The sequence below is a fragment of the Sarcophilus harrisii genome, chromosome 5 (genome assembly GCF_902635505.1).
Source record: "Sarcophilus harrisii chromosome 5, mSarHar1.11, whole genome shotgun sequence".
NCBI lineage: Eukaryota > Metazoa > Chordata > Mammalia > Dasyuromorphia > Dasyuridae > Sarcophilus > Sarcophilus harrisii.
Genome location: NC_045430.1, coordinates 250,695,256 through 250,720,123, shown reverse-complemented (window position 1 = coordinate 250,720,123; position 24,868 = coordinate 250,695,256). Strand labels below are relative to the sequence as shown.

The 24,868-nt window shown below is 36.4% G+C and overlaps 2 protein-coding genes across 2 annotated transcripts in view; one reads left to right on the top strand and one right to left on the bottom strand.

Moving 5' to 3' along the window:
* The window catches only part of ACAD11 (acyl-CoA dehydrogenase family member 11), an 87,428-nt gene extending 74,394 nt beyond the window's left edge, over positions 1–13,034 (bottom strand). The window contains exons 1-2 of the mRNA XM_031940121.1: positions 12,447–13,034; positions 45–144 (exon numbers count right to left, since the gene is read on the bottom strand). Of these exons, the coding sequence (XP_031795981.1) occupies positions 45–144; positions 12,447–12,769 (423 nt within the window). The 5' untranslated portion in view covers positions 12,770–13,034. The remainder of the gene's footprint in view (positions 1–44; positions 145–12,446) is intronic.
* Positions 13,035–13,462: 428 nt separating this feature from the next.
* Positions 13,463–24,423, top strand: UBA5 (ubiquitin like modifier activating enzyme 5). The gene is made up of 12 exons (XM_012551337.3): positions 13,463–13,570; positions 15,920–15,965; positions 16,063–16,152; positions 19,080–19,189; positions 19,738–19,824; positions 20,161–20,245; positions 21,253–21,357; positions 21,538–21,665; positions 22,333–22,468; positions 23,113–23,191; positions 23,341–23,447; positions 24,144–24,423. The coding sequence occupies exons 1-12, from the start codon at positions 13,536–13,538 to the stop codon at positions 24,228–24,230; spliced, it is 1,095 nt and encodes a 364-aa protein (XP_012406791.1). The 5' UTR covers positions 13,463–13,535; the 3' UTR covers positions 24,231–24,423.
* Positions 24,424–24,868: the final 445 nt, after the last annotated feature.

Genomic DNA, 24,868 nt, shown 5'->3' with positions numbered 1-24,868 from the left:
AAAATGTTCTGTTCTTCACCAATAAATTTAGCACTGGGTCATACCTTATGTGCTTTAGGAAGGAGAGAGCCAGGTGGTTTTTTTCTGAGTACATAAGCTCGACATCCCTTCTGAAGGTAAAAGGTTGGATTTGACTGTCCCGATCTAGACAAAGAGAAATGATCGGTTACAAAGCTAAAAACACAGAATTATAGAATTTTAAGAGTAGGCCCTAGATACCATTTAATACAACTATTCATTTTATTATATGCTTCCAAAAATAGTATAGAGCAAATCTACAACAGGAAGGCTATAACAGGAAAAAACCAGACACATATCTTGAGTCTTCATTCTCCTATTGACCCTGTTCCTGATTTTCTGAATTTCAAAACTACCCCTCTACATATGGTATCTTCATCCCCCCACCTTTGGATACACACTTTTTCAGTTCCCTTGGATATTATCCCCCCACCCCACTCCACTCCCACCAGTAGCCCCATCAGATATCTCAGATTACAAAGAATTCAGTAAAACAAAAATTCCTGCTCTTTGGGAACACAGATTTTTTTTTTTTAAACTTTTGCATTTGTATTCTTAGAGCCTGATACATAGATAATGCTTAATAAATGTTTCTTTCTTTCTTTTTTTCTTTCTCTCTCTTTCATTCTCTCTCTATTTTTCTTCCTTCCTTCCTTCCTTTCTTTCTTAGATGCTCAAGTAACTTGTTAGGATAAAATACTTCCTCTGTTGAGCATTTTAAGCTTTTCACAACTGAGTTACAGCCTATCTTTCTAGGCTAATTATTCCTCCTAACACCTTCTACATTTAAGCCAAACAGGTCTACTTGCTAGACCCCATAAATGAAAATTTCTCAATGGGAATTCCCATTCCTGAATACTTTCCAGCCCTCTTGGTGTCCACAGAATCTCTAACCTTCAAGAATCATCTCAGATGCCATTTATTAAATAGCTTGATCCCTTCAGTTGCTAGTGTACTATGCCTTTATCCAGAAATTGCTTGTATTTAGCTTATACTTTTGTATTTAGTTTACATATTTGTATTATCTATGTTCACTGGTTCCCCTAGTAGGGATGAGCATATTTATGTGAATGTAGAAAATAAATATGAATGGAATAAAGTCCTTAGCAAGGCAGTTTGGGAAGACAGGCACTAACAATAGGGGGGAGATAAAGGCTTCATGCAGAGACTGATGGTTGAGTATTGCCATGAAAAAAGAAAAGAATTCTATGATGCAAAAGTGAGGAAGAAGTGCATTCTAGTCATAGGAGACAGCCATGGCAAAGGTATATAGTTGGGAGATGAAGCTTATAAATGTTTAGTGGATTTCTGAATTGGAGTAGAGGGGCATGTGTGAAAAATGTATGAAAGGCTAGTTTGTTGGATAAGAGTGTGTGCAGAGAAATAATACCCAATGTAGAGATTAACTTAAGTCAGGTAATGTGAATGGCTTTAAAAGTTAAACTGAAGTGTTTATATTTGATCCCTGAGGAAGCTTGTAAAAGTTTTGTGAATAGGTGAATCATATCAGATAAGTGCTTAAGGAAAGTCATTTTGACAATAGTGTGAAAAACAAACTGCACTGGCAAGAAATTTGAGAGAGGAAGATTAATTATGTGGCTGTTGAAATAATTTAGAAAAGAGATGATGACAGCTTTAACTCAGATGATATCTTTAAACAGAGAGGATTTAGAGGTGAAGTGTGCTAGGAAGATAGAAAGAAAGTTGGTAACTGATCCGATAGGTGGGGTATGATGAGTCCAGGATAGTAAAAAGTCGAGAAATCTGGGTTCTGAACGAAGACCCATGCCCTAGAGAACATAGCCCTTTTGTCTTCACTCCCCCCACTTTTTTCTTTCTTTAGATTCTTGGCTTTGAAAAAAAAAAAGATTCTTGCCCTTCTGATGAGTTCTAATTTTTTTAGTTCTATTAATTAATACTCTGTTAATGTTATAGGTATGGCACTGATTAAGCTAATTAATTAATTGTCATTTTTATTATATTAACCCAGTCTATTCACATGGAATTTATAACACCCCAAGTATTTAGGTTTGGATTTATTTCTAAAAAGAATATTTTGTAATATTATAGTTCTTGTATGTATCTTGGCAAACAGACTCCCGAGTATTTTATGTATTCTGTAATTATAATAGTAATTGTAATAACAGTGATAATTATTTTGATAAAGGACTTGGGAGACAAGGAAGAGTCATTGAAAATTCTTGATAAAGGAAAGTTATGGTTATAACAGTACCTTAGGAATATTATTCAGGCAGTTGGCCTGCAAGGTAGATTGAAGTGTTAGCAGACTATATTCATCACTGTTTTACTACCACCCTAATAAAGTCCATCTTTACTTGAATTATAATAGCTTTCTAATAATAATAATGGCTGTAGCATTTATAAATCATTTTTAACGATTGTAAAGGATTTTGTATATGTTATCTCATTTAATTCACATAATAACTCTGTGATGTAAAAGTTATTATAATTCTTATTTTATATTTGAACAAATAAATACTTTATTTTCTTCTTCCTTTTTCTTTATAATGCTACTTGGTCATATTTCCTGTCTTCACTAGCTCCCTACTGTTGATTGAATCAAGTTCAAAATAACTGACCTGGCATTCAAGGCCCTCCACAACCTAATAGATTACATTTCTAGTCTTACCTTATACTATGACCTTCCATTCTTCATTCTAGGGGAATTAATCCACTTATCTCCCCTTTACACATTGTTTCTTTGCCTTTGCTTCTATTGTTCATTGCTGTGGAATTTTCTCTCATTCCCATCTGTTGAATGTCTCTCCATTCTTCTAGATTCAGTCCAATCACACCACATACCACTGTCCGCTTAATCTTCTATGATCTGCTCTATCCCTTACTTGAGCATGAATTTCTTCTTTGCTTCTCTAACTTCTTCATAATGTCACTCTTTACTCTGGGTCTGGATTGGATCAGATGATTGATGAGGTCTCTTCAAGTTCAGATTTTATTAATTCCTTCCAAGTAGAAAATATTTAAAGTAGAGACTAGAACTACCCCCTCCTCCCCCGGTTGTTTTTCTGTTATGTCCAACTCTTTTTGACCCCATTTGGGGTTTTCTTGGCAAAGATACTGGAATGGTTTATTATTTCCTTCTCCAATTCATTCTACAGATGAGGAAACTGAGGCAAAAAGGGTAAAGTGACTTGCTCAACATCACATAGCTACCACATGTCCAAAACTGGATTTGAACCCAAGGAGATGAGAATTGCTGATTCTATCTTGCCACCTAGCTATCCAAGTCATGTAGCCATTTAGAGCTGATCTTGGTATATGGGATGAGGAAAGCTGGTATAAATGTTTTTATATACACGTAAGTCCCTTTTTTTTTTATCTCTTTGGGACACCCAGTAATGGTACTGCCAGGTAAAAGGGTAAGCAGTTTTAAAGCCTTTGTTCTTGTTCCAAATTGTTCTTCAGAATGGTTATCTGGACCAGTTTACAATTCTACCAACAGTACTATGGTGTCCTTATTTTTCCACATCCCTACCAGCATTTGTCATTTTCCTTTTTTATCTTGTTAGCCAACTCCAAAACCTTTTCTCCATCTTCACAAATACTTCTAATTTCTCCACCCCATAGTTCTTTTCCAGACCATTACTCCTTTATTATTCAAATCCTATTTCTTTCCCTAACTTGATCCCTTGTTAAACTAATTCTAACTTGTCTTCTTCTCAAGTCCTTTCTTTCCTTATCCTATCAGAAATCTTGTCCTGCCAAGTCTTGGTCCTGGATTATTCTCACCATCCACTGTCTTCACACTATCTCTAACTGACGTCTATCCGACCTCACACACAACTTCTTTAAGCCATTTATGGCTTCAAAATAATAATAAAAATAATCTTCTTCAAACCAGTTCCAATTGTTCAGTAAAGAAGAAAATCAGCTACACCCAAGAAAACATTATGGGAAATGAGTATGGACCACAACATAGCATTTCCACTCCTTCTGTTATTATTTGCTTGCATTTTTGTTTTCCTTCTCGGGTTTTTTTCTTTCTTTCTAAATCCATTTTTTCTTGTGCAGCAAGATAATTATATATAATTATATATATATATATATATATATATATGATTTAACATATACTTTAACATATTTAACATGTATTGGACTATCTGGCATCTAGGGAAGGAGGAAAAAGTTAGAACAGAAAGTTTTGCAAGGGTCAATGTTGAAAAATTACCCGTGCATATGTTTTGTAAATAAAAAGCTATAATAAAAAGAAACAGAAAAAAGTAATGGCAAAACTAATAAAAAGAATTATAAAACTAAAAAAATTAAAATTAAAAAAATTTTAAAATTAAAAAAATAATCTTCTAAATACTCACAGTACTTGCCCTCTATCCTTTTAGCTAAAAATATTTCCTCAAGAAATTTCACAAGAAAAAAACAGTCCTTTTGGTGAGAAATTCCTCTTTTCCCATCATCCTCATTTCACCTCACTAAGATATCTTTCTTCTTCACCCATCTTACAAGAGTTTGACAAGTTTCCTCTTTGCCAAGGCAATGCACATTGTTTCCTTTAGAATTCCCAGTCTCTATTTTTAAAAAATTTCTTTCTGTCTCCTAACTACTACCCTACTCTACTGTTTACAAACAGGTCTATGAGTCCCCTTTCTTGGAAAAAAAAACCTTCAAGTGATCCAGCTACGCCTATTATCACCCTCTGTCGATCCTTCCTTTTGTTGTTAAACTACTAAGTATTCTGTTGAACATTCTGAACTGGTTCTCTCATAAACATTTTAAATTGAATATGGCCAAAGCAAAGTTATCTTTTCCCAAAAAACTTCTCCCCTTCCTAACTTCTTTGTTACTATCAATGGTATCACCAACTAAATCAAACTCATCTTCAACTTTTCACTCTCCTACCCACCACCCATTTTCAAATACAAGTACTATCATTTCTACCTTTGTAACATTTGAGATGACCCTTTCTCTCTACACAGCCACAATACTATACATCTATTCCTCCTCCTTATTTCAGGATGCTGCAATCATTTTCCTTCCTCAGGTTTTTTTCCCCTATGGTCCATTCTCTACTCAACTATCAAACTGATCTTCCTAAAGCACAAACGTGACTACATTACCTCCTATTTAATCAACTTCAGTGGCTCCCTATTACCTCTAGGATCAAAGATAAAATACTGTTTGACTTTTCAAGTCCCTCATAACTTGTCCCTTTCTACCTTTCATCTTTTTGCAACTTGCACCTCCCCTATATGTACTGTGTGATCCACTGACACTGGCCTTTTTGCAGTTTCTTATACATGACACTCTTCCCAATTCTGTGGCTGGCCCCATACCTTCTCTCCATCTTCATCTGTACTCCCCAGCTTCTTTCAAGTCTCAGCTATTCTCATCTTCTGCAAAAAGCCTTTCCTGATGTGCCCCCTCCCTTACTACTAGTGCCTTCCTTCTATTAACTACTTTCTATCTATTCTTTATCTATTTTGTTTGCACATAATTATTTTTATGTTGTCTTCTTCATTATATTGTAAGCTCCTTGAGGGAGCTGTCTTTTGTCAGCATTTGTATCTCCAGTGCTTAGCAGAATGCCCGGCACATAGCAGATGCTTAATAAATTCAGGCTAGTTCAACTGACCGATCTCTCTATTTCTTAACTAGTAACAAAATGTTTTTTAAAATTCAATTTTATTTTCACTTCCAGATCCTCTCCCCCAGAGCCCTATTCAATAAGAAGGCAAGAGATACAAAAACCCACAAAGATGGAGTCATACAAATAAATATGCTTCTATTTCAATAGACATTGAGTCTATCAGTCTCCCTTTGAAGGTAGATGACATTTTTCATTGAGTCCTTTGGAGCTGTGGAAGATTGCTGTTGATCAGAGTTCCTAAATCTTTCAAATTTGCATCTCTTTACAATATTGTTGTTACTGTCTCAATTGATCTGGTTCTCCTCATTTTATTTTCTTCAGTTCATCTAAATCTTCCAAGGTTTTTCTGAAACAATCCTCTATATTTTCTCATGTCACACTCATATACCATAAGTTGTTCAATCATCTTCCAATTAATGAGCATCTCCTCATTTTCCAGTTTTTTTGCACCATAAAAAGTTTCTACAAATGTTTTTGTACATATGAGTCATTTTCCTTTTTCCTTGATCTCTTCAGAGGTACAGGGATACAAACCTAGCACCAATATTACTGGATTAAAGGATCTGAAAAAGGGGTAGTTTTGGGTAAAGTTCTAAACTACTTTCCAGACTTTCAATGATTACTATTATGTTGTATGATGGAGAACTGGTGCTGCTAAGTCCTTTTCTTTACCATTTTCCCCTCATTATTTTCTTTGGAGGATAATTTGTTTCTCCAGACAAATTGTCATTTTTTTCTAGCTCCATAAAGAAATTCTCTTTGTATTTTGATTGGGATGGAACTGAATAAATTAATTTAGGTAGTATTGTTAGTTTTACTATATTGGCTCAGCCTGTTCATGGAAAATGAGTATTTCTCCAATTACTTAGGTCTGTTTGTATTTGTGCAAATGTTTTATAGCTATATTCATAAGTTTCTTTTTGTGTTTTATTTTAAATTTCTCTCTTTTTGCTGGGTTTTATTGGCAATATGCAAAAATGCTGATGATTTGTCAGTTTATTGTATATTCAGCAACTTTTCTGGTAATTGGTTACAGATAATTTTTAGCTGATTTTAGAGTTCCTAAGGGAAACCATTATATTATCTGTAAAATGCCATATTTTCCCCTCTTTGCCAATGTTTATTCCCACTATTTCCTTTCCTTTTCTAACAATATATCAAACAGTAATGGTGTCAAAGGAGATCCTTCTTTATCTTTTAACTTATTGGAAAGGCCTCTGATTTATGTCCATTAAGTATAAAACTGACTCTTGATTTTAGGTAGATATATTATCAAATTCAGAAAAGGTCTTTTTATTTTTATGTTATCTGGACTTTTTAATAGGAATGAGTGCTGTATCTTTCCAAAAGTGTTTTTCTGCAGCAATTGTAATAATCCTGATTTTTGATGTTCTTTATTATATGGTCGATTACATTTATAGTTTTCCAAATAGTAAACTAACCCTGAATTCCTGATAATAGTGTACAATCTTTGTGATATGTTGCTGTGATTTCCTTGCTCATATTTATTAATTAAATTTTTTGCATCAATTTTTATTATGGACATTAGTCTATAGGTTTCTTTTCCTGTTTTGACTGGTTTAGTTATTAAGAACATATTTGTATCAAAGAAGCAATCTGATAGAACTTCTTTTCTTATTTTCCCCCCAAATATCTTACATAAAATTGGAAATCCATTTAATCTTTAAGTTTTATTTTTCTTTGGAGCTTATTTATATCTTGTTGGGTTAAGTTCTCTACTTTTTATTCCATTAATCTGAGCATTTTATAAGTATTTATACATTTTATTTAAGTTGCTGGTTTTATTGGCATGTGATTGTACAAAAGTTTCTAATAACTTCCTAAATTTCTTTTTTGTGCTATGAGTTCACCTTTTTAGATTTTAACATTGGTAATCTGTTTTTCTACTTTCTTTTAATCACATTAGCTAATCTTTGTTGTATTGTTGTATTTGATTTTTTACAGCCCACCTCCTGGTTTTATTTATTAATTGAAAATGGTTGTTAATTTCTTCTTTAATTTTTCAGGATTTGCATTTTGATTTTGAAGTTTTAAAAAATGTGTTAGGTTTTCAAGTTTTTTTTTTTTTTAAAGTTATTTGTCCAGTTTACTGTCCAGTTTACTGATTGTTCTTTCTCTTGCTGATGAAAATGTGTGGAGATGATTTTGCATCTAATCACTCCTTTTGTTGTATCCCACAAATTTTGGTACATTATGTCATTGCTGTCATTAACTTTAATGAAACGACCTGTTGCTTCTAATTTGTTTTTTGATCAGCCAATTCTTTAGGATTAAGTTATTTAGTTTTCCATTTATTTTAATCCTTTTTTTTGTATCCACTGATTATCACAGTGTCTAGTATATAGTAAGTGCTTAATAAATGCTAAATACCTATTTTCAAAGGGCCTTTATTGGACTAGATTGTTAGTAGAAGCAATTATGTAATGCATCATAGTAATGCATGGTTAATATTTCTGCTTTTCTGCATACATGACTGATTTCTTAATATGTAATTCTTGGCAAAGAAGTATATATATTTTGTATTCCCATTTAGTAATCTTCAGATATCCATCATATCAGACTTCTACAAATTTCTTCAGGTCCTTAGCTTATTTGTTGTGGTGGTGGCGGTGGCAGTAGTAGTGGTAGTTAATTTGTGTAGGTCTGAAAGGGGTATACCAAAATTCCCCACTATTATCCTTTTACTGTCAATGTCTCCTTGTAACTCACTGAACTTTTCCTTTGAATATTTAAATGCCACATTTCATTCACATGTATTTAGTTTTGCTATTGTCTATAGTATCTGTTAGCATAATTGTTTGTCTTTTAATCAACTCTATTTCTACTATTTTCTTGTCTGAAATCATGATTGTTAACTCAGTTTTTAGTGTATCTAAAATATAATGGATTCTTCTCCCTCCTCTTATTTCAATTTTTTATGAATCTGATTCAAATATGCTTCCTGAACACAATATATTGTTGGAATCTGTTTTCCAATCACCCTATTTACATTCAGTTTTAATTGCTCAGGTTTTTTTTTTTTTTTTAATCCTGTTCTTTTATATTTTTTCTTTCTTTTTCCCCCTTCCTTACAAAGAAGATAGTGAGAAGGAAATGTGTTCAATGCAAGTGTCCTATAATTGATGCAACCTGATTGCATCCTTGTCCCTACTTCTCTTCCTCTAGTACAAATCCTGTTGCTACTCTTTCTTTTCAAAGCTTTTTTCACAATTAACATTCTGAGCTTAGACTTTTCTTTTTTTCTTATAACTAATAACTCTTTCTTATACTATCCTTATACCACCTTATATCATAGAACATATCTGTTCTGTTTAGTTGAATATATTTTTCTACTAAACTCTTTATATGTATGTTTCTATCTTTCTTTGATGACTTCAGATGAAAATGATGTTCAAGTGATTCTCATTCCTCTGATCATTTCTTCCTTGCTTGTATAATCTTCTACTTGCAAGCCTCAATTATGTTAGATAGTAATTGATCTTCCCTTCCTTGCTCTTTGTTAGCATATTACTTTCCCTTTTCCTTTCCTTTCTTCTTCTAAGATCATCAAAACATAATAAAATCATTACCTTTTTATGTTTCTCAACTACTATATTTACAATTCAAAGTTTCTATTTAGACACGTTCTTTTAATTAGAAATGTCTGGGAGTCCTGTAATTCACTGAAAGACTATTTTTCTTTTTTAAGATTATTCTCAGTTTTACTCTCTAAATTATTAATTATAGTTAATTGTATCTTTTGCATTTTTAAATATTTTATTCCATGCTCTTGGCTCTTTTAAACTAATAGCAATTAAATCTTAAGTGATCCTTACTATGATTCCTCAATAACTGAATTCTTTCTTTTAATGTTTACATATATTTTTTTAATTTTACCTGAAATCTCTGGGTTTGGGGTATGACAATTTTGGAAGTTTTCATTTGGAGTTTCAGAAAGTGACAGGTGGATTCTTTCTATATTCACTTTGTTCTTGAGTTATACTAGATCTTAGCAGTTTTCCTTTATGATACCTTGAAATACTCTATCTAGGTCCATACTCCAATGTTCTTAAATTATCTCTTCTTGGCTTTGCTAGGTCAGCTAATTTTGGTTGAGATACTTGCATTTTCTTCTATTTTTTTTTCATTTTGGGGATTAATCAATAATCAATATTCAATAAACATTTGTTAAGTGCATACTAAGTGCCAAGCACTATGCTAAGTGCTGGGGATACAAAGAAAGGCAAAGACAGCCCTTGCTCTTATGAAATTCACAATCTAATGCGGGAATATAATATATAAAAAGAAGCTGAAGGAGTGATGGGCAAGAAGACAAGGGGAGAATGATACTGGGGAGAGGGAACCATAATGAAGATAGGTAGAAAAATAACACAGAGGCTTTCTAGACACTCTTCTTAACTGGATGCCCTAAGAGGACTTCTATGATGTCTTCTCTCCACCTTCTCACTAGACAAGTGCCCCAGAGGTAGGAGGTATTGAGGAGGTGCGAGGTTCATATTTTTAAAAAAAAAAAATACAACAAATTATTTCTTATCTCACAGAACCAATAACTTACATTTGATCCCTTCTAATTTTCAATGAGTCTATTATATGAATATGATTTTGTAAGACTTATCCTAAGCTTTTAATTATCCTTCCAAACTAGTTCTTTTCTGTACTACTCTCATTTTGTTTATAATTTTAACTCTTAAAAATAATTGCCCTTTTATTTCTTCTAGCAATTCTAGTTGATCATGTGACCAAGCCATGTTTTTCTTAAGATTTGCTTATAGATGTTTTTGAACTATTTCCTTCTCGATTTGTGGCTTGATCATTTTTCTCTAAAATAACCCTTTATCATCAGTGCTTTTTTTGTCTGCCATTCTTCAAGCCTTACTTTTGGATTTGGAATACTTTATTAGGGCCATAATTTTCATACTTTGAGAATGTCTAGAGAGAATGATTTTAGTTTGTATTATGTAGGAAGGTATTGAGTGCTGTTTTCTTCAAGCAAAGGAGGCTTCTCAAGGTTAGCTCATGCCAGGGAGCTCTAAACTTTCTAGTTATGTCCCCAACATGGTCTGATTGTTGTGGTCTTGTAACCATGCTTTGCAGATTTTGAACACTGGTTAGGATCTAGGCAACACAACTGAACTATGGTCCCTGGGTGGAGCTTCAGTAGATAGCGGATGGCTTCAGCCAGTTAGCAGAATGATACTGCAGGCTCAGAGTGACAGAGTCACAGATCCAGCCCCAGTATGAAGCTCTTGCCAATATCCCCTCTCCTACAATTCTTCACTAGGTTATCTGAATGCTTAGTTCAAGATCTTGATTTAGAAAAATCACCCAATGTTTCTTTTTGGATTTCCCAATCACTTCTTGATCTGCTACCTTCTGGATCTTTTTTTTTTTTTTTTTTTTTTTTGTAGCAGTCATGGAAGAGATGGACTGGACTGTTATCTCCTATATTGCCATGCTAGTCTCCATAGAATATTTCCTTGAAATTCTCCAAATCAAAATACTCCTCACTGGCCATTACTCCTCCATATGTGCTCTCACTATTCAAATAAAATCTCTTCAGGCTACCTTCTCCTAATTGTCTACAGCTCAGCACAGTGGCAAGCACATAGAAGCCTTAACGCTTTTCATTCATTCAGGTCTTAAGTTCTGCCACTTTCTCAATGAATTACTTTAGGATCTCTTTGGTTCCTCAGTTCTAACTGCAAAATGAAATGGTTGAACAAGATTTTTTCATTCATAAACTCCAACTAGGAAGACAGAATGTGATAAATGATTGGACCTGAAGGAATGAGATGGGAGTCAAAGATGACTAGTAAAGACTGTCGAATGAAAAAGATCTGGGAATGTTGGAGGAGTGTGACTTTAATTTATATCCAAGCAATAATGATGCTGGTTGAAGGAATGGGTATGTTTAACCTGGAGAATAAAAGATCTGATAAATAAAATAAAATGATCTGAATAGGATAGAATGATCTAAATAGAATATAAATAAATAAGAAATAAATAGAAACGATCTAAATAGAATAAAATGATCTGATGGCTGCCTGTAAGTATTTGAAAGGTCATCATCTGGAAACCCAATCCCAGACTGGGTTTGTTCCGTCCATCCCCAGAGAACAGGACTAAAATTATGGGTGAAAATTGGGAGACTTTATGTTACGGAAAAACTTGTGAACGATGAGCGCTGTCTAAGGCAGTCAGTCGCTCTCTTCTCCCTTGAGTCTTTTAGCAGAATTTTCACAGGTTCTTTAGCTATGCTCATGCCCGGGACTAGGTGGACTCCAGTCCAGCCGCCAGCCTGTGACTCTGGAGTTTCCGGGCTTTCTTTTCCACCTGCGGGCACGACATTGATTTCTCCGCGCCACACGGCAGGGTCCCTGCCTGCATCGGGGCACGCTGCTGCCGCGGCACGCTCCCCGAGGACTCCGTGTCCCCGGGGCTCGGGAGGAGACGCGAGCCAAAGCCCGGCGGAGCTGCCTCCAAATCCTCGGGCTGAGGCCGCCGTTACAGAGCACTTGGCAGTCTGGTTCCAACCCACGGATTCCTTCTGGAAACAAAGGAATGAGGGCTCCTAGGAAGCCCCTGAGCGGATAAGCAAGTCCCTCCCCCCGTCTGAGGCTAGCGGAGCCCGGACATCTACGGCCAGGCCCCCGCGGGGGGACCGGCTTCCTGCACTGTCCGGCTCGGAGCCTCCGCGGGGAGCCAGGACCCGGAGGCAGAGGGAGCCCCGCCCGGCCGCCAGGGGGCGTGGCGCCTCCTCCCGTACCTGTATTGGGCCACCGTCAGGGCCCCGGGGGGCTCGGTTCCGAAGCCGGGCAGGTGCCGGCGCAGGTAGGCCTCCAGGGAGCCCAGGTCGAGCCTGTGCTGGGGCAGCACTTCGCCCGTGTCAGGCTCTCCAAACGCTTTGGACTCCATGTCCAGCTGTCGCTGCCGCCCCCGCCGCCGGGAAGCCAAGTAGCTGAGGATTAAGGGAGACGGTCCAAATGGCAGGAACGCTCCTCGGGGCGTGGCAGAGGGCGGGAGAGGGAGGAACCGGGGGCGTGAGGCGTCGGGGGCGGAGCCCGGCCCGGGTGACTGGACGCTGACCATGGGGGCGGGGCTGAGTCTTCAATGAGTGACAAGCGGGCTGGAGTTTCCCCGGGGGGCGGGACTCTCGGCCGGCCCCCATCACTTCCTCACGGGAGCGGAGCTCCTCCTCTCTCGCCCACGATTGGCTCACGTGTAGTTGCCTAGCAACGCTGCCGCCGCTCTCTTTGTGGCTGTTGGCTAAGAACAGCCTTCCTCTCATTCCAGAAGACGATTCTAGTTCTTTTAAAAGAAGGATGCCTGCTTGACCGAGGTGAAAGAAGCCACACATCCCGCCTTTTAAACTTAATTCACTGGAGACCGGAAAGCCAATTGGTCCCTCGCAAAAGGACCCCCCGGGCTCCGGGCTCCGAGGACAGACAGTTCCTCTCCGGCCCGTTCTGTGCGCCCGGAGAGATGGAGGCGCGGGGAGCAGGAAGGAAGCGTGTCCGAGGGAAGGCAATGGTGGTAGCACACCGGAAGCGGCTCCGGGAACTGAGGCGACGTGTCCGTGGGGTGCGGAGCGGCTGCTCCCCGGCTCGGCCCTCGGGACTCTCGGAGCAGCAGCGTGGGGCGGCGGCGGCGGGGGAGGCGGAGGCCCGGGCGAGGGGCGGCCCAGGCCCAGACCCAGGACATGGCTTCCTCCTCGGCTGAGACGGCGGAGCAGCTGCGGCAGCGGGTCCGGGAGCTGGAGCAGGAGCTGGCCCTGGAGCGAAGCCGGCGAGCCTCGGGGGGCAAGGCCGGGGGAGATCTGGGGAGCGGCGGCGGGGGCCGGGCCCGCATCGACAAGATGAGCCCGGAGGTGGTGGATTCCAACCCGTACAGGTGAGTCCGGCCCGACCGGCGTGCGGCGCGCCTCCACCCTGCGCACAGGTCTTAGGGAAGCGCTGAAAGGGCCTGCCGGGCGCCCGGGGGAGCGGCGCTGGGATTGTGGTTATGGTCTGTTCTTGCGTGACGTCACGGAGGCGAAATTGAAGACCGGGAGTGTTCCCGCAGCTGGGCTTCCAGCTGCAGATTCCCGGGCACTTTCACTCTCACGCCCCTGTCCGGTTTTTTTTTAATCTTTTATTAACCCAACGTTCTGAGTTCAGGTTCTCGCTCCTGCCCCTTCTGTGCCATTGAGAACGCGAGCTCTTTATATCCCTAGTCCAGGAAAAGATTGCCCTGTTTTTAACAGAGTTAGAAGTGGATTCCTCCCTCCCCCCTCGGTTCCCACCTCGCCTTCTGCCTCCAGTCCGCTCCGTGCCGTGGCCCGGGGGCGAGTCCCGGCTGTGCCTGCTTCTCCCCGGGGCCTTCGGGAGGAAGCGAAGGGAGTCCAGGCCTTATTACTCAGCCGGAATCCCGGGGGGTCCGGCTCACCCACCCACTTATTAATGACCTTCTACTTCCTTTGTGGCTCTGAGATAAAAGCATGAGACAGAGCCCCTGCTTTTCAGGAGTATTCAAGGTAGCTTTTTAGATTAGAGGCCAATTTCATGCTTCTTTGACAAATGCTGTAATGATCACCATTCAAATGAATCTTTAGTTTTTTACACTTTTCTCAGGGTCTGTCTTTCAGGGATGAAATAGCCCCGTACTCCTATAAATGATAACTTCTGAGTTTTTTGCTTTGCATTACTGTAATCTGTATTCCTCTCTGATTAAAGAATATACTCTTTTTATTTTAGCGATCCTTTTGTCACTAAAAAGTTCAGAATACAGATCTGCTTCTGAAAATTGTTGTTCTACTTCCAAGTCCGGAAGATCTAGTTTTTCAAGCTCCTTACACGCTTACGTCTTAATACCTTAAGGAAAGAAAGAGAAGTCTGGTTCAAATCTTGCCTCTGGCTCTTCCTGTAATGCTGACAAATCAATAAACCTCTGTATGCCTCAGGCTGTTCTCTAGGACTTTTCTGTGAAATGAGATCTTTGTAAATATTAGGGCACAATTACAACAGGGTGCTTCAGGGATGTAAGATGGATCTGCTCTCAAAGTCTTTAGAATCTAGATTAGGAAAGAAGAGAAATGAGATAATTTGCAAAATACATGAGATTAGATTTTTTACATTGAGTACTGAGCTGCCTCATGGGTACTGAAATGACTATGAATTGTAAAAGGGAAGAGGGATGAGAACTGGAGTTGCTGACTGAGGAGAAAAAGGAATACATTGTTTCCTTACTCACTTTGATGCATAATTTTGGTTATTTTACTGAATGTTAAAAACTTTGACAAAAATTAAACTTAGAAAAGTAATGAAATTCACATCTGTCTCATTGTATCCAAACATTAAGTATTTGTACTTTGCCCTCTAAAGGGCAAGAAATACAATATGAATATATAAATATTGTATTCCATCTCTCATCTTCCAGGGAGATCATAATATTATCCTTAGGTTTAGAGCTAGAAGCACCTCAAAAGGTCATTTTATCCAGGCCTCTAATGAGCAAATTGGGGTTCAAAAGCAGTTTACTGACTCACCTGAGGTCACCCAGTAGTAAAGCTCAGAATTGAAGCTTCTGATTCCACATCTAATACTTTTCTTTTTTTTTTTTTTTTTTTTTTTTTTTTTAATAGCCTTTTATTTACAGGATATATACATGGGTAACTTTACAGCATTAACAATTGCCAAACCTCTTGTTCCAATTTTTCACCTCTTACCCCCCCACCCCCTCCCCTAGATGGCAGGATGACCAGTAGATGTTAAATATATTAAAATATAAATTAGATACACAATAAGTATACCTGACCAAAACGTTATTTTGCTGTAGAAAAAGAATCAGACTCTGAAATATTGTACAATTAGCTTGTGAAGGAAATCAAAAATGCAGGTGTGCATAAATATAGGGATTGGGAATTCAATGTAATGGTTTTTAGTCATCTCCCAGAGTTCTTTTTCTGGGCATAGCTAGTTCAGTTCATTACTGCTCCATTAGAAATGATTTGGTTGATCTCGTTGCTGAGGAATACTTTTCCCCTGACACCCACATCCCTGATTTGTGTTTGTGTTGTTTTTAAGTGTTTTCTGGGCACCTGAGCAGCACTCAATTTATCTGTAATTGTCACTTTCACTATTAAAACTAGCTTTCAAACTTTTCAGTTTTGTATATCTGGCACTCACTCAGTACAGTGCAGCAGATCTAAGCTTAAAATGATTTTGAGGATTTTTTAAAATCATTTTTTCTTTTTCTTTCAAGTCGCCTGATGGCATTGAAACAAATGGGAATTGTGAAGGATTATGAGGTATGGTATTTATTTGACATTTTTGAAATTTTCAACCTCAGTAATTTCTGACAACTTTTATGAAGCATATTGATTATTTTTTATGAATTTTTCACAGAAAATCCGAACCTTTTCTGTAGCAGTAGTAGGTGTTGGTGGAATTGGTAGCGTAACTGCTGAAATGCTAACGAGATGTGGCATTGGTAAGGTAAAAGACACTTTTCTAACTTACATGATAAACCATTTACTTCTGGAGAAACACAGGTACTGAAAGTATTACATTATTCACACACATTCACAAACACTTGCACATGCATACATGTACTCCCTATACTTGAAGTTGAAGCATATATTAAACAAATATATATATAAAACATATATTAAAGTCCTAGTCTAATGTCATTGTGGTGTGAAGTGTTGTGCCAGTAGAGTGCATATTTGGTCCAGTGAAGCTGCTTCTGTGTTTTAGTGTGATAGGATATTTATTATCACTGGATTGGCTAACATGGACTAATATTTTTGATCATTGTGCCCAATGAAACGTGGAAGAGTTGTGATCTCTTAATGGAAGGAGTTATAATAGCATTAAAATTGAGGCTCCTTCAGGGTCGTAAAGTAAATTTTATTTATCTAGGGATGCCACCTTAAATATTAAAGAATTGGTACCAATCTATAACTAAATATCCTCTATTTAAGGATAAAGTGGGACTCTTAAGTTCTTATTTGGGAAATATGTGGACCAGTCTGAAGCATTTCCTAATTCTTTGGGATAAGAACCATGGAAAAGTTATTTGCAGACTTTTAGAATAGGTAAATAAATGACTAAATGACATTTCTTTTCAACTGAAAGTTTGAGGTTTAGAATCAGAAGATGTGGATTCAGATTCAGACTTTGTTTTACTACCCGTGTTACCTTAGACAAACTTAATGTACAAACATTGTACACGGCAACAACAAGATTAAATGATGATCAACTAATAGATTTGGCTCTTTTCAACAATGAGGTGATCCAAGGCAATTCCATTAGACTTGTGGTGGAGAGAGCCATCAGAACCCAGAGAGAATACTTTGGGGACTGAATGTGGATCACATCCACATTCTGCTGAATGGGTCTCATTTTGCTTCATCTATGCAATGTAGGGTCTGATCTTTGAAGTCCTTTTCAAATCTAAATTTATGGTCTCATAATATCTGTAAAATGAGGGATTCATAGGAGAGGGAGTCTCAGAAATCAGAAGTCTTTTTCTCCTCTTTGAATTGTGATTCAGGTTTTTGCTGTTCCTTGTTTTTAAGTCTGATATCGATAGTTCTAGTTTGGACTGGGGTCATTTTTTTAAATTCTAATTTTATATTTTAATTTATAAACATTAGGTTCTCTGAATAAGGTGGAAAGAAGAACTCCTTTTCTTCAAATTAGGTCCTAGGTTGATTTAGTATTAAAATTATGCGTTATTGGTTTTAAAATTTGGTTTGTTGGCACCTTTTGTTTTTTCAAGTTTTTTTTTTTTTTTTAATATGCTTCCTACACACATGGTCATGCACACACACACACACAACCACACATGATAGGAACAATGATTTTATACTGATTAAAGTCATAGTTGTAATTTAGAATTCTTCTTTTCAGTCACCACATAGACAATAGATTTGTGTGTATATACACACATGTACACACTACTGCAAGTGTATTTTATTTTAGTTTAAATTATAGTGCATGTTATTATAATCTAAAAACTTCACGATAGCTGATTAATTCTGTACAATGTTCTACATCAGAGAAAAAGAAATTGACCTAGCTATGAAAGAGTAGGCAGTTAGTTATAAAAATTTATGGTGACTTTTATTTATGCATAATTAAATCAGAATGATGTGTTCTCTAAGGTAGAGTTCTTTGCTATAAATTGGTCATTATGTTCTTATTTTCTGAAAGGACTGAGTAGTACACAAAATAAAAAATACCTCCAGTATAAAATTGACTCCACTTGTGACAAAGTTCTGCTGAAAATTTTTATGGGCTGGCAATGAATTTTGAACTGAAATTCTTTCCATTTCTTGATTTATCTTTTTTTTCTTTTTTCTTTTAATTTTTTAATGATAGCTTTTTATTTTCAAAATACATGCAAAAATAGTTTTCAACATTCATCTTTACAAAACTTTCCAAATTTTTCTCCCTACCTCCCTCCACCCCTAGACAGCAAGTAATCCAATATGGACTAAACATGTGCATTCTTCTAAACCTATTTCCACATTTATCATGCTATACAAGAAAAATCAGATCAAAAAGGAAAAAAAAAAAAGAGAAGGAAAAAAAGCAAGCAAACACCAACAAAAAAGGTGAAAATGCTGTGATGTGATCCACATTCAGTCCCCACAATATTCTCTCTGGGTGTAGATGGCTCTCTCCATCACCAGTCTATTGGAATTGCCTTGGATCACCTCATTGTTGAAAAGATCCAAGTCTATTAGTTGATCATCATTTAATCTTCTTGTTGCCGTGTACAATGTTCTCTTGATTCTGTTCACTTCACTTAGCATCAGTTTATGTTAAGTCTCCAGACCTCTCTAAAATTATCCCATTGATCATTTCTTATAGAGCAATAATATACCATGACTTATTTAGCCATTCTCCAACTGATGGGCATCCACTCCATTTCCTTGCTACCATAAAAAGGGCTGCTACAAACATTTTTTGCACATGTGGGTCCTTTTTCCTTTTTTATGATCTCTTTGGGCTATAGGTCCTATAGAGACACTGCTGGATTAAAGGGTATGCACAGTTTGATAGCCCTTTGGGTATAATTCTAAATTGCTCTCCAGAATGGTTGGATTAATTCACAACCCCACCAACAATGTATTAGTGTCTCAGTTTTCCCACATCCCCTTCAACATTTATCATTATCTTTTCAGTACTATTTTGGGGGATTGAATTATAAGATTAAGAATTTAATTAATTTTTGTTTTTCTTGCACCTATAATAACAACACAAAAGTTACTTAAATACTTTTTGAGTGAGGAAATGATCATTTATGTTTACATCTGATGAAATTTTATTTATTTTTAACTCCATGAATGACTTTGGCCCACATGAATTATCAATGAGGTGCTTATTCACAAAATGTTATTTATTATCTTTAGCTATTACTATTTGATTATGACAAAGTGGAACTGGCCAACATGAACAGACTTTTCTTCCAGCCCCATCAAGCAGGATTAAGCAAAGTTCAAGCAGCAGAGCATACTCTACGGTTAGTAGAATACAAATTAAATATTTATTGTTAAGTGACATCTTCCTGTGTCTTGTATAAAAAGTTCACTTGATTTTTAGATGGAGCTCTAGTGTTTTACTTAAAACAGTAGGCTTGATTTATATTCAGCAGGTAAAACTTTCCTGTTGCTGATGTTTAACAAGTTCAATAGATACCCAGTAAATCCTTACTGAATTTTGTTGAACTAGCAGCACTGTCTGGGATGCTTTTCTGTAAATTGAAAGGAAGGGCTCGCTCCTGTCATATGAGCTGATCCCAGTCTTGATGAAGTGTTTATTGTTTTTTAAACTTTTACAAGGTCTCATTTTCACAATTTCACAATTCATTTCATTGTACTTGGCACTTTAACTACTAGCTGAGGTGGGAGAGAAAAGGATTTGCCAAACAGATTCTTCCAATTCTGAATTACTATAGAATATTCTGGAATTTTTCTGAATTTCTTCTCCTTTTTCTTTTAGTTTTTATTTTGTTCTCTGCCCCTACCAATGAATTTTATTGTAACTTTTCCCTTTTTTTCTTTCCTTAAGGAATATTAATCCTGATGTTCATTTTGAAGTTTATAATTATAATATCACTACAGTGGACAATTTTCAACATTTCATGGATAGAATAAGGTAAAATATGTTTATTTGCAAATCTTCCATTGATGCTTTCTTTTTTGATTAGTGAATTTTTAAATACAAGAAAATACTATAATTAAAATAGAATATACTTGGTAGACCCTTGTAATAGCATATAATGTCTCATGATATAGTTTAAAAAATATATAGAAAAGGAAGTAAAAACATTAGGAGATTAAATATTTTATTACCTTCAACTTAATGAACTTTGAATCAGTCTCAGCTGAAGAAATTGCAAATTTTATGAACTAAAATTATACTTACTATCTATTAGAATGTGCTTTCTGCATCCAATTTAGTTTTTTTTTTTTTTTTTTTTTTTTTTTTTAGTAATGGTGGCTTGGAAAGTGGAAAACCTGTTGACCTAGTTCTGAGCTGTGTGGACAACTTTGAGGCTCGAATGGCAATTAATACAGTGAGTGCTTTATTTAATCCATAATGCATTCATTTGGTTTACTCTTTTCTGTTATCTACAGATAATTTTCATCTGAGCAATAAATTATTTCGAATGAGTCCTAAATTTGAAGTATTCAAAATTTTTTTTTATCTCTAAACTGTTTTCTTAGAATGTTTTTGAAATATTTTCAAGTTCCCATTTCTTTGGATATTTTCCTATCTTTTTGTTATATAAAACACATTCTGAATTGTAGCACTTAACTCAAGCAAAAGTATTTCGTCTAGTTGACCACTTATTTTTGAGGATGTGTGTTGTGTGTATCTATGTGTGTATATGTGTGTGTATATGCATGTACATGCCGGCATATATGTGATTGCACGCACACATCTTTCTCAGATGCATTATTATTATTTTTTAATTTTAGAATGAATTAGGCATTTCTATAATGTAGTAAAAAAGATGAAGCTGCAGATCTAATAATATACAACTTATTCCTTTCAAATATATTTCAGATGTATTAATTCTTAAAGACAAATATTTTGATAGTTATTTTATAGTAATACTTATTTGTTAGTACTTGAATTTTCTTGACATCTTAAAATGTCTAAATTCCTACAAAGGTGATGTTTCTCAATGTCATGAATCATTTTCTATTGAATTATTAGAATTTTTTTTCCTTTATCACAGTGCATTATCATTTTCTTAATTGCTGCTGGATTCTTTTGGAGAAGAATTTTACATGTACAGATAATTTCAGAAGTGTTGATAATTTGATAAACCATCTTGTGCTCCATGCTAATATTTTTAATGGAGAGGAAAAACTAAATATAATCATTAACCCAAATCATAATTTTTTGTTTCTATTGTGATACAAATTAATTTAATTTCAAAGTGTGTGTGTGCGTGTGTGCGTGTGTATGTATGTGTGTATATCTGTCATGTATATATAGATCCTCATTTTTCATGAAAAAAACAGGTGGTAAAGTATAGCCTTTTATTCACAGCTGTGACTTCATTCTACTTAGGCTTGTAATGAACTTGGGCAAACATGGATGGAATCTGGGGTCAGTGAAAATGCAGTATCAGGGCACATCCAACTTATCATTCCTGGAGAATCTGCTTGTTTTGCGGTATGTTTTGCTGTTTGGCCTTCATTTTTAGGTTCTGGAATTTTAAAAATGTAAAATAAAACTAGAGAGATGAGATAGAAAATACAATCCTCATTTCATATATTTCTATTGGGACACCTCTTACTTTTTCTTATTCTTTTAAAATAATCTTAACTTTTTTTTTTTCCCTTTTTCTTGAAGTGTGCTCCTCCACTGGTAGTTGCTGCAAATATTGATGAAAAGACACTAAAAAGAGAAGGAGTTTGTGCAGCTAGTCTTCCCACTACTATGGGAGTGGTTGCTGGAATTCTTGTACAAAATGTGTTAAAGTAAGTGCTAGAAAAAATGTCTAAATTGTCCAGTGTGTATAAATAGTTCCTGTGAAAAGTTGAACTGGATAGGAAAGTTATCTGGACAGAACATGCCAAGGACCAAGCAGGAAGCCATGTAGCTTTTGGGGCAGAATCTGCAGATTGCTCACAGAGCTCATGAAGCAGATGCTCTTTCCTTGGGATCATTCTTCAGGTCCCTCTCACAGCTCCTTGATTCTATTTTCCACGTAATTCTGTTGGTAGTAGTTTTCAGGACTCCCAAACCCACAATAAATTAGAAGTACAAATTGCATGGAAGATGTGCAGTAATTAATGTGCTGCCAGTAATAACTGGCTACAGGGAAGCTAGCTGGAAAAAGCAGTAATGTGGCCGGCAGGCCGGGACTCGGCACAGAATAGCGTTGGGAGGCTTGGAGTCTAGGTGCACGCGCTGGCCCCAGGGGGAGTATGGAGCACTAGTGTTCACCAGGAGATCCTGAGTGAGCAAGAAAAGCATCAAAAAGTTTTAGTGGCCTCTGGCTAAAAGGTACCCCAAAAGGTACTTAAAGTAATAAACATTCAGAACCCTCTGGAAATGGGCCTATGGACTCTCATCCTGCATGTAGATATGTGTGTGTGCTTTTATACTTTTTTTCCAAACCAATTGTATTTGTTCTTTTTCTAGATTTCTATTAAATTTTGGTACTGTGAGTTTTTACCTGGGTTATAATGCAATGCAGGATTTCTTTCCCACCATGTCCATGAAGCCAAATCCTCAGTGTGATGACAGAAACTGCAGGAAGCAACAAGAAGAATATCAGGTAAACTTTTATTCCTAAGGATTATTGATGGGGCATTTATTCATAGGAAAAGAATAAATATGAGAACCCGTGATAAACCAAGGTCATCTTGAAATCCTGGGAGAAAAGAATAGTTTGCTATTGAAGGAAAGCAATTAAAATTAAATTAATTACATTTATGTCTTTTCTTGGTAAGTCCTCCATGAACTAAATGAGCTATATACAAAGTAATAGCAACTTGTGGGATAATTAGCTGTGAATGACTTTGCTATTCTTAGTGTTCCAGTGATCCATGATTACTCTAAAAATTACTTATGAAAAACGCTGTCCATACCCAGAGAAAGAATTGATTGTGCCTGAATATAGATCAAAGCATACTTTGTCTTTTTAACTTTATTTTTCTTGAGTTTTTTTTGTGGGGAGGGAAGTGGAGGGACAAAGATCTATGTTTTCTTTTGCAACATGACTTTTATGGAAATGTTTTGTGTAAAAAGTTTTTATAACAAGTGTAAAAAATTGTGGGGAAAATAAAAATAGTAAATTTTTAGAAATCAATCTTTTCTAAAGAAGCTGATGAGTTTCTATAACAGAAATGAAAACTCTTTAGTTCTAGAATTCACAATGACCACTAATTTAAGGAACATACTGTTATTTGATTTCTGCAGAAAAAAATTGCAGCTCTACCCAAACAAGAGGTTGTTGAACGACAAGAAGAAGAAATACTGCATGAGGACAATGATTGGGGTAAATATTCAGTTAGAAATTGAGGAGTAGCAGCAGAAGCCCCAACCCTGTGAGGAATCTTGCATAAGCCTTTTAGGATTTTATCATTGCTAAAGAAATCCTTGCTTTTCCAAGCTGCTCAACAATAGGCATTAAATGTTATTCTCCAGGTATCGAGTTGGTATCTGAAATTTCAGAAGAGGAGCTTAAAGATGCTTCTGGTCCTGTTCCTGATTTGCCTGAGGGAATTACGGTAGCATACACAGTTCCAAAAAAGGTACTTCTAAAAAAATAAGTGTGATTTAGGAAATAAAAAATACCCATCTATCATGGGCATAGTATTTCTTGCCTTCTCAGTGGGTGAAGTTAGAGGGTGGAGGGAGGAAAAGAATTTAAAATGAAAATAAAAAGGAAATAACAAGCTTGAAAGCATCTCCAAAGCTGTGAAACTTATCAGTGAAAAGAAATTTTTTTGCTTTCTAATAATCTTTCATATTAAAAAAAAGTATCCCTAACACAATCTTGCCTTAAAGTATTGTGGTTTATTTTTGTCGGGGTGGAGGGAGGCAGGAGGGTTACATTCATTGTGAGGTAGAAGTTATTAATACTAATTTAAATGGCTTTGTCTTATATGTAGTGTATTTTCAAGTTTATTGATACTAAGGAAATAATTGTTTACATTTCCTTTTTAATATACCAAGTATTGCCTAATGAATTCTTATTAAAATGTTTGTTGTTGTTTTTTGTTTGTTTAGTAGTCATGGTTTAACTAGTAAGCCATTTTAAGATCAGAAGATTGATGGGACAGTTAGTGGGACTTGGTTTTTATGGTCTCTCTTTTAAAAGTGGATATATTTTTAATCAGTGGCCTTTATATAATTTGAAGTGAGTGATTATGGTCATCTATTCCTGAATAGAAATAAATGCAAGATCTGCTTTCATTTAGGATTTTTCCCCCCTCATTTGATAACAGGTAGAAGATGCCCTGCCTGGCAGGGAATCAGTGGAAGATTCTGGGGAAAGTTTGGAAGAACTTATGGCTAAGATGAAGAATATGTAGCCTGGAGCTGGTTTGTTTCACCTTCTGCCTTCTGGGGAAATGGAATAAATTAACTTTAAAAGAGCTGAAAATGTCTGCATCGCTAGTAAAATGTAAGGTAGCATTCTGTGATAGGTAGTCTTTATCGGTACCATGTCGTCCTCTTTGAATTAAGAACTTTGGTTTGATTTCTTTTATTCACTGGAAAAGTGCTCAGACTATGAAAAAGGAACTGTAAGAGGCTGGCATTTTTTCAGATCCAGCTACTGAGACAAAGTTTTGGGTCCCAAACAAGAAAGTCAAAGTAAATATCACACTCTGGGATAGAAACTGTTTGTACAAACCCTTACTACGTTAGGATTTGGAGGCCAGTTACAAAAATTAAGGAGTTGTCTTTGTTATATCCTGTTAGCATATGATCTAAAGTACTGAAATTGAAAATAAATTTTGTAAAATTTAAAAATATTAGTATATGATGTTGAAATAAAGGACAGTCATCATTATAAACCAAGATGGTAGTTCTTGGGAAAGCCACAAGGCGAGTTGGAGAGAAATAATGCTGTATCTGATGAGACATGAATATCTAGTCACTAAAACAGTAAACTATATACTAGCTAACGCTTTCTTGTATTCTGGTTGAGTTCTTTTAACTTATTGAT

Excerpts from the sequence above, each read along its gene's own strand:
- UBA5 (XM_012551337.3), top strand. The coding sequence starts at position 13,536 with ATGAGCCCGGAGGTGGTGGATTCCAACCCGTACAG. Across the intron at positions 16,153-19,079 it reads CGAGATGTGGCATTGGTAAG|CTATTACTATTTGATTATGA; the intron begins GTAAAAGACACT and ends TATTATCTTTAG. Across the intron at positions 21,666-22,332 it reads CTTGTACAAAATGTGTTAAA|ATTTCTATTAAATTTTGGTA; the intron begins GTAAGTGCTAGA and ends TTCTTTTTCTAG.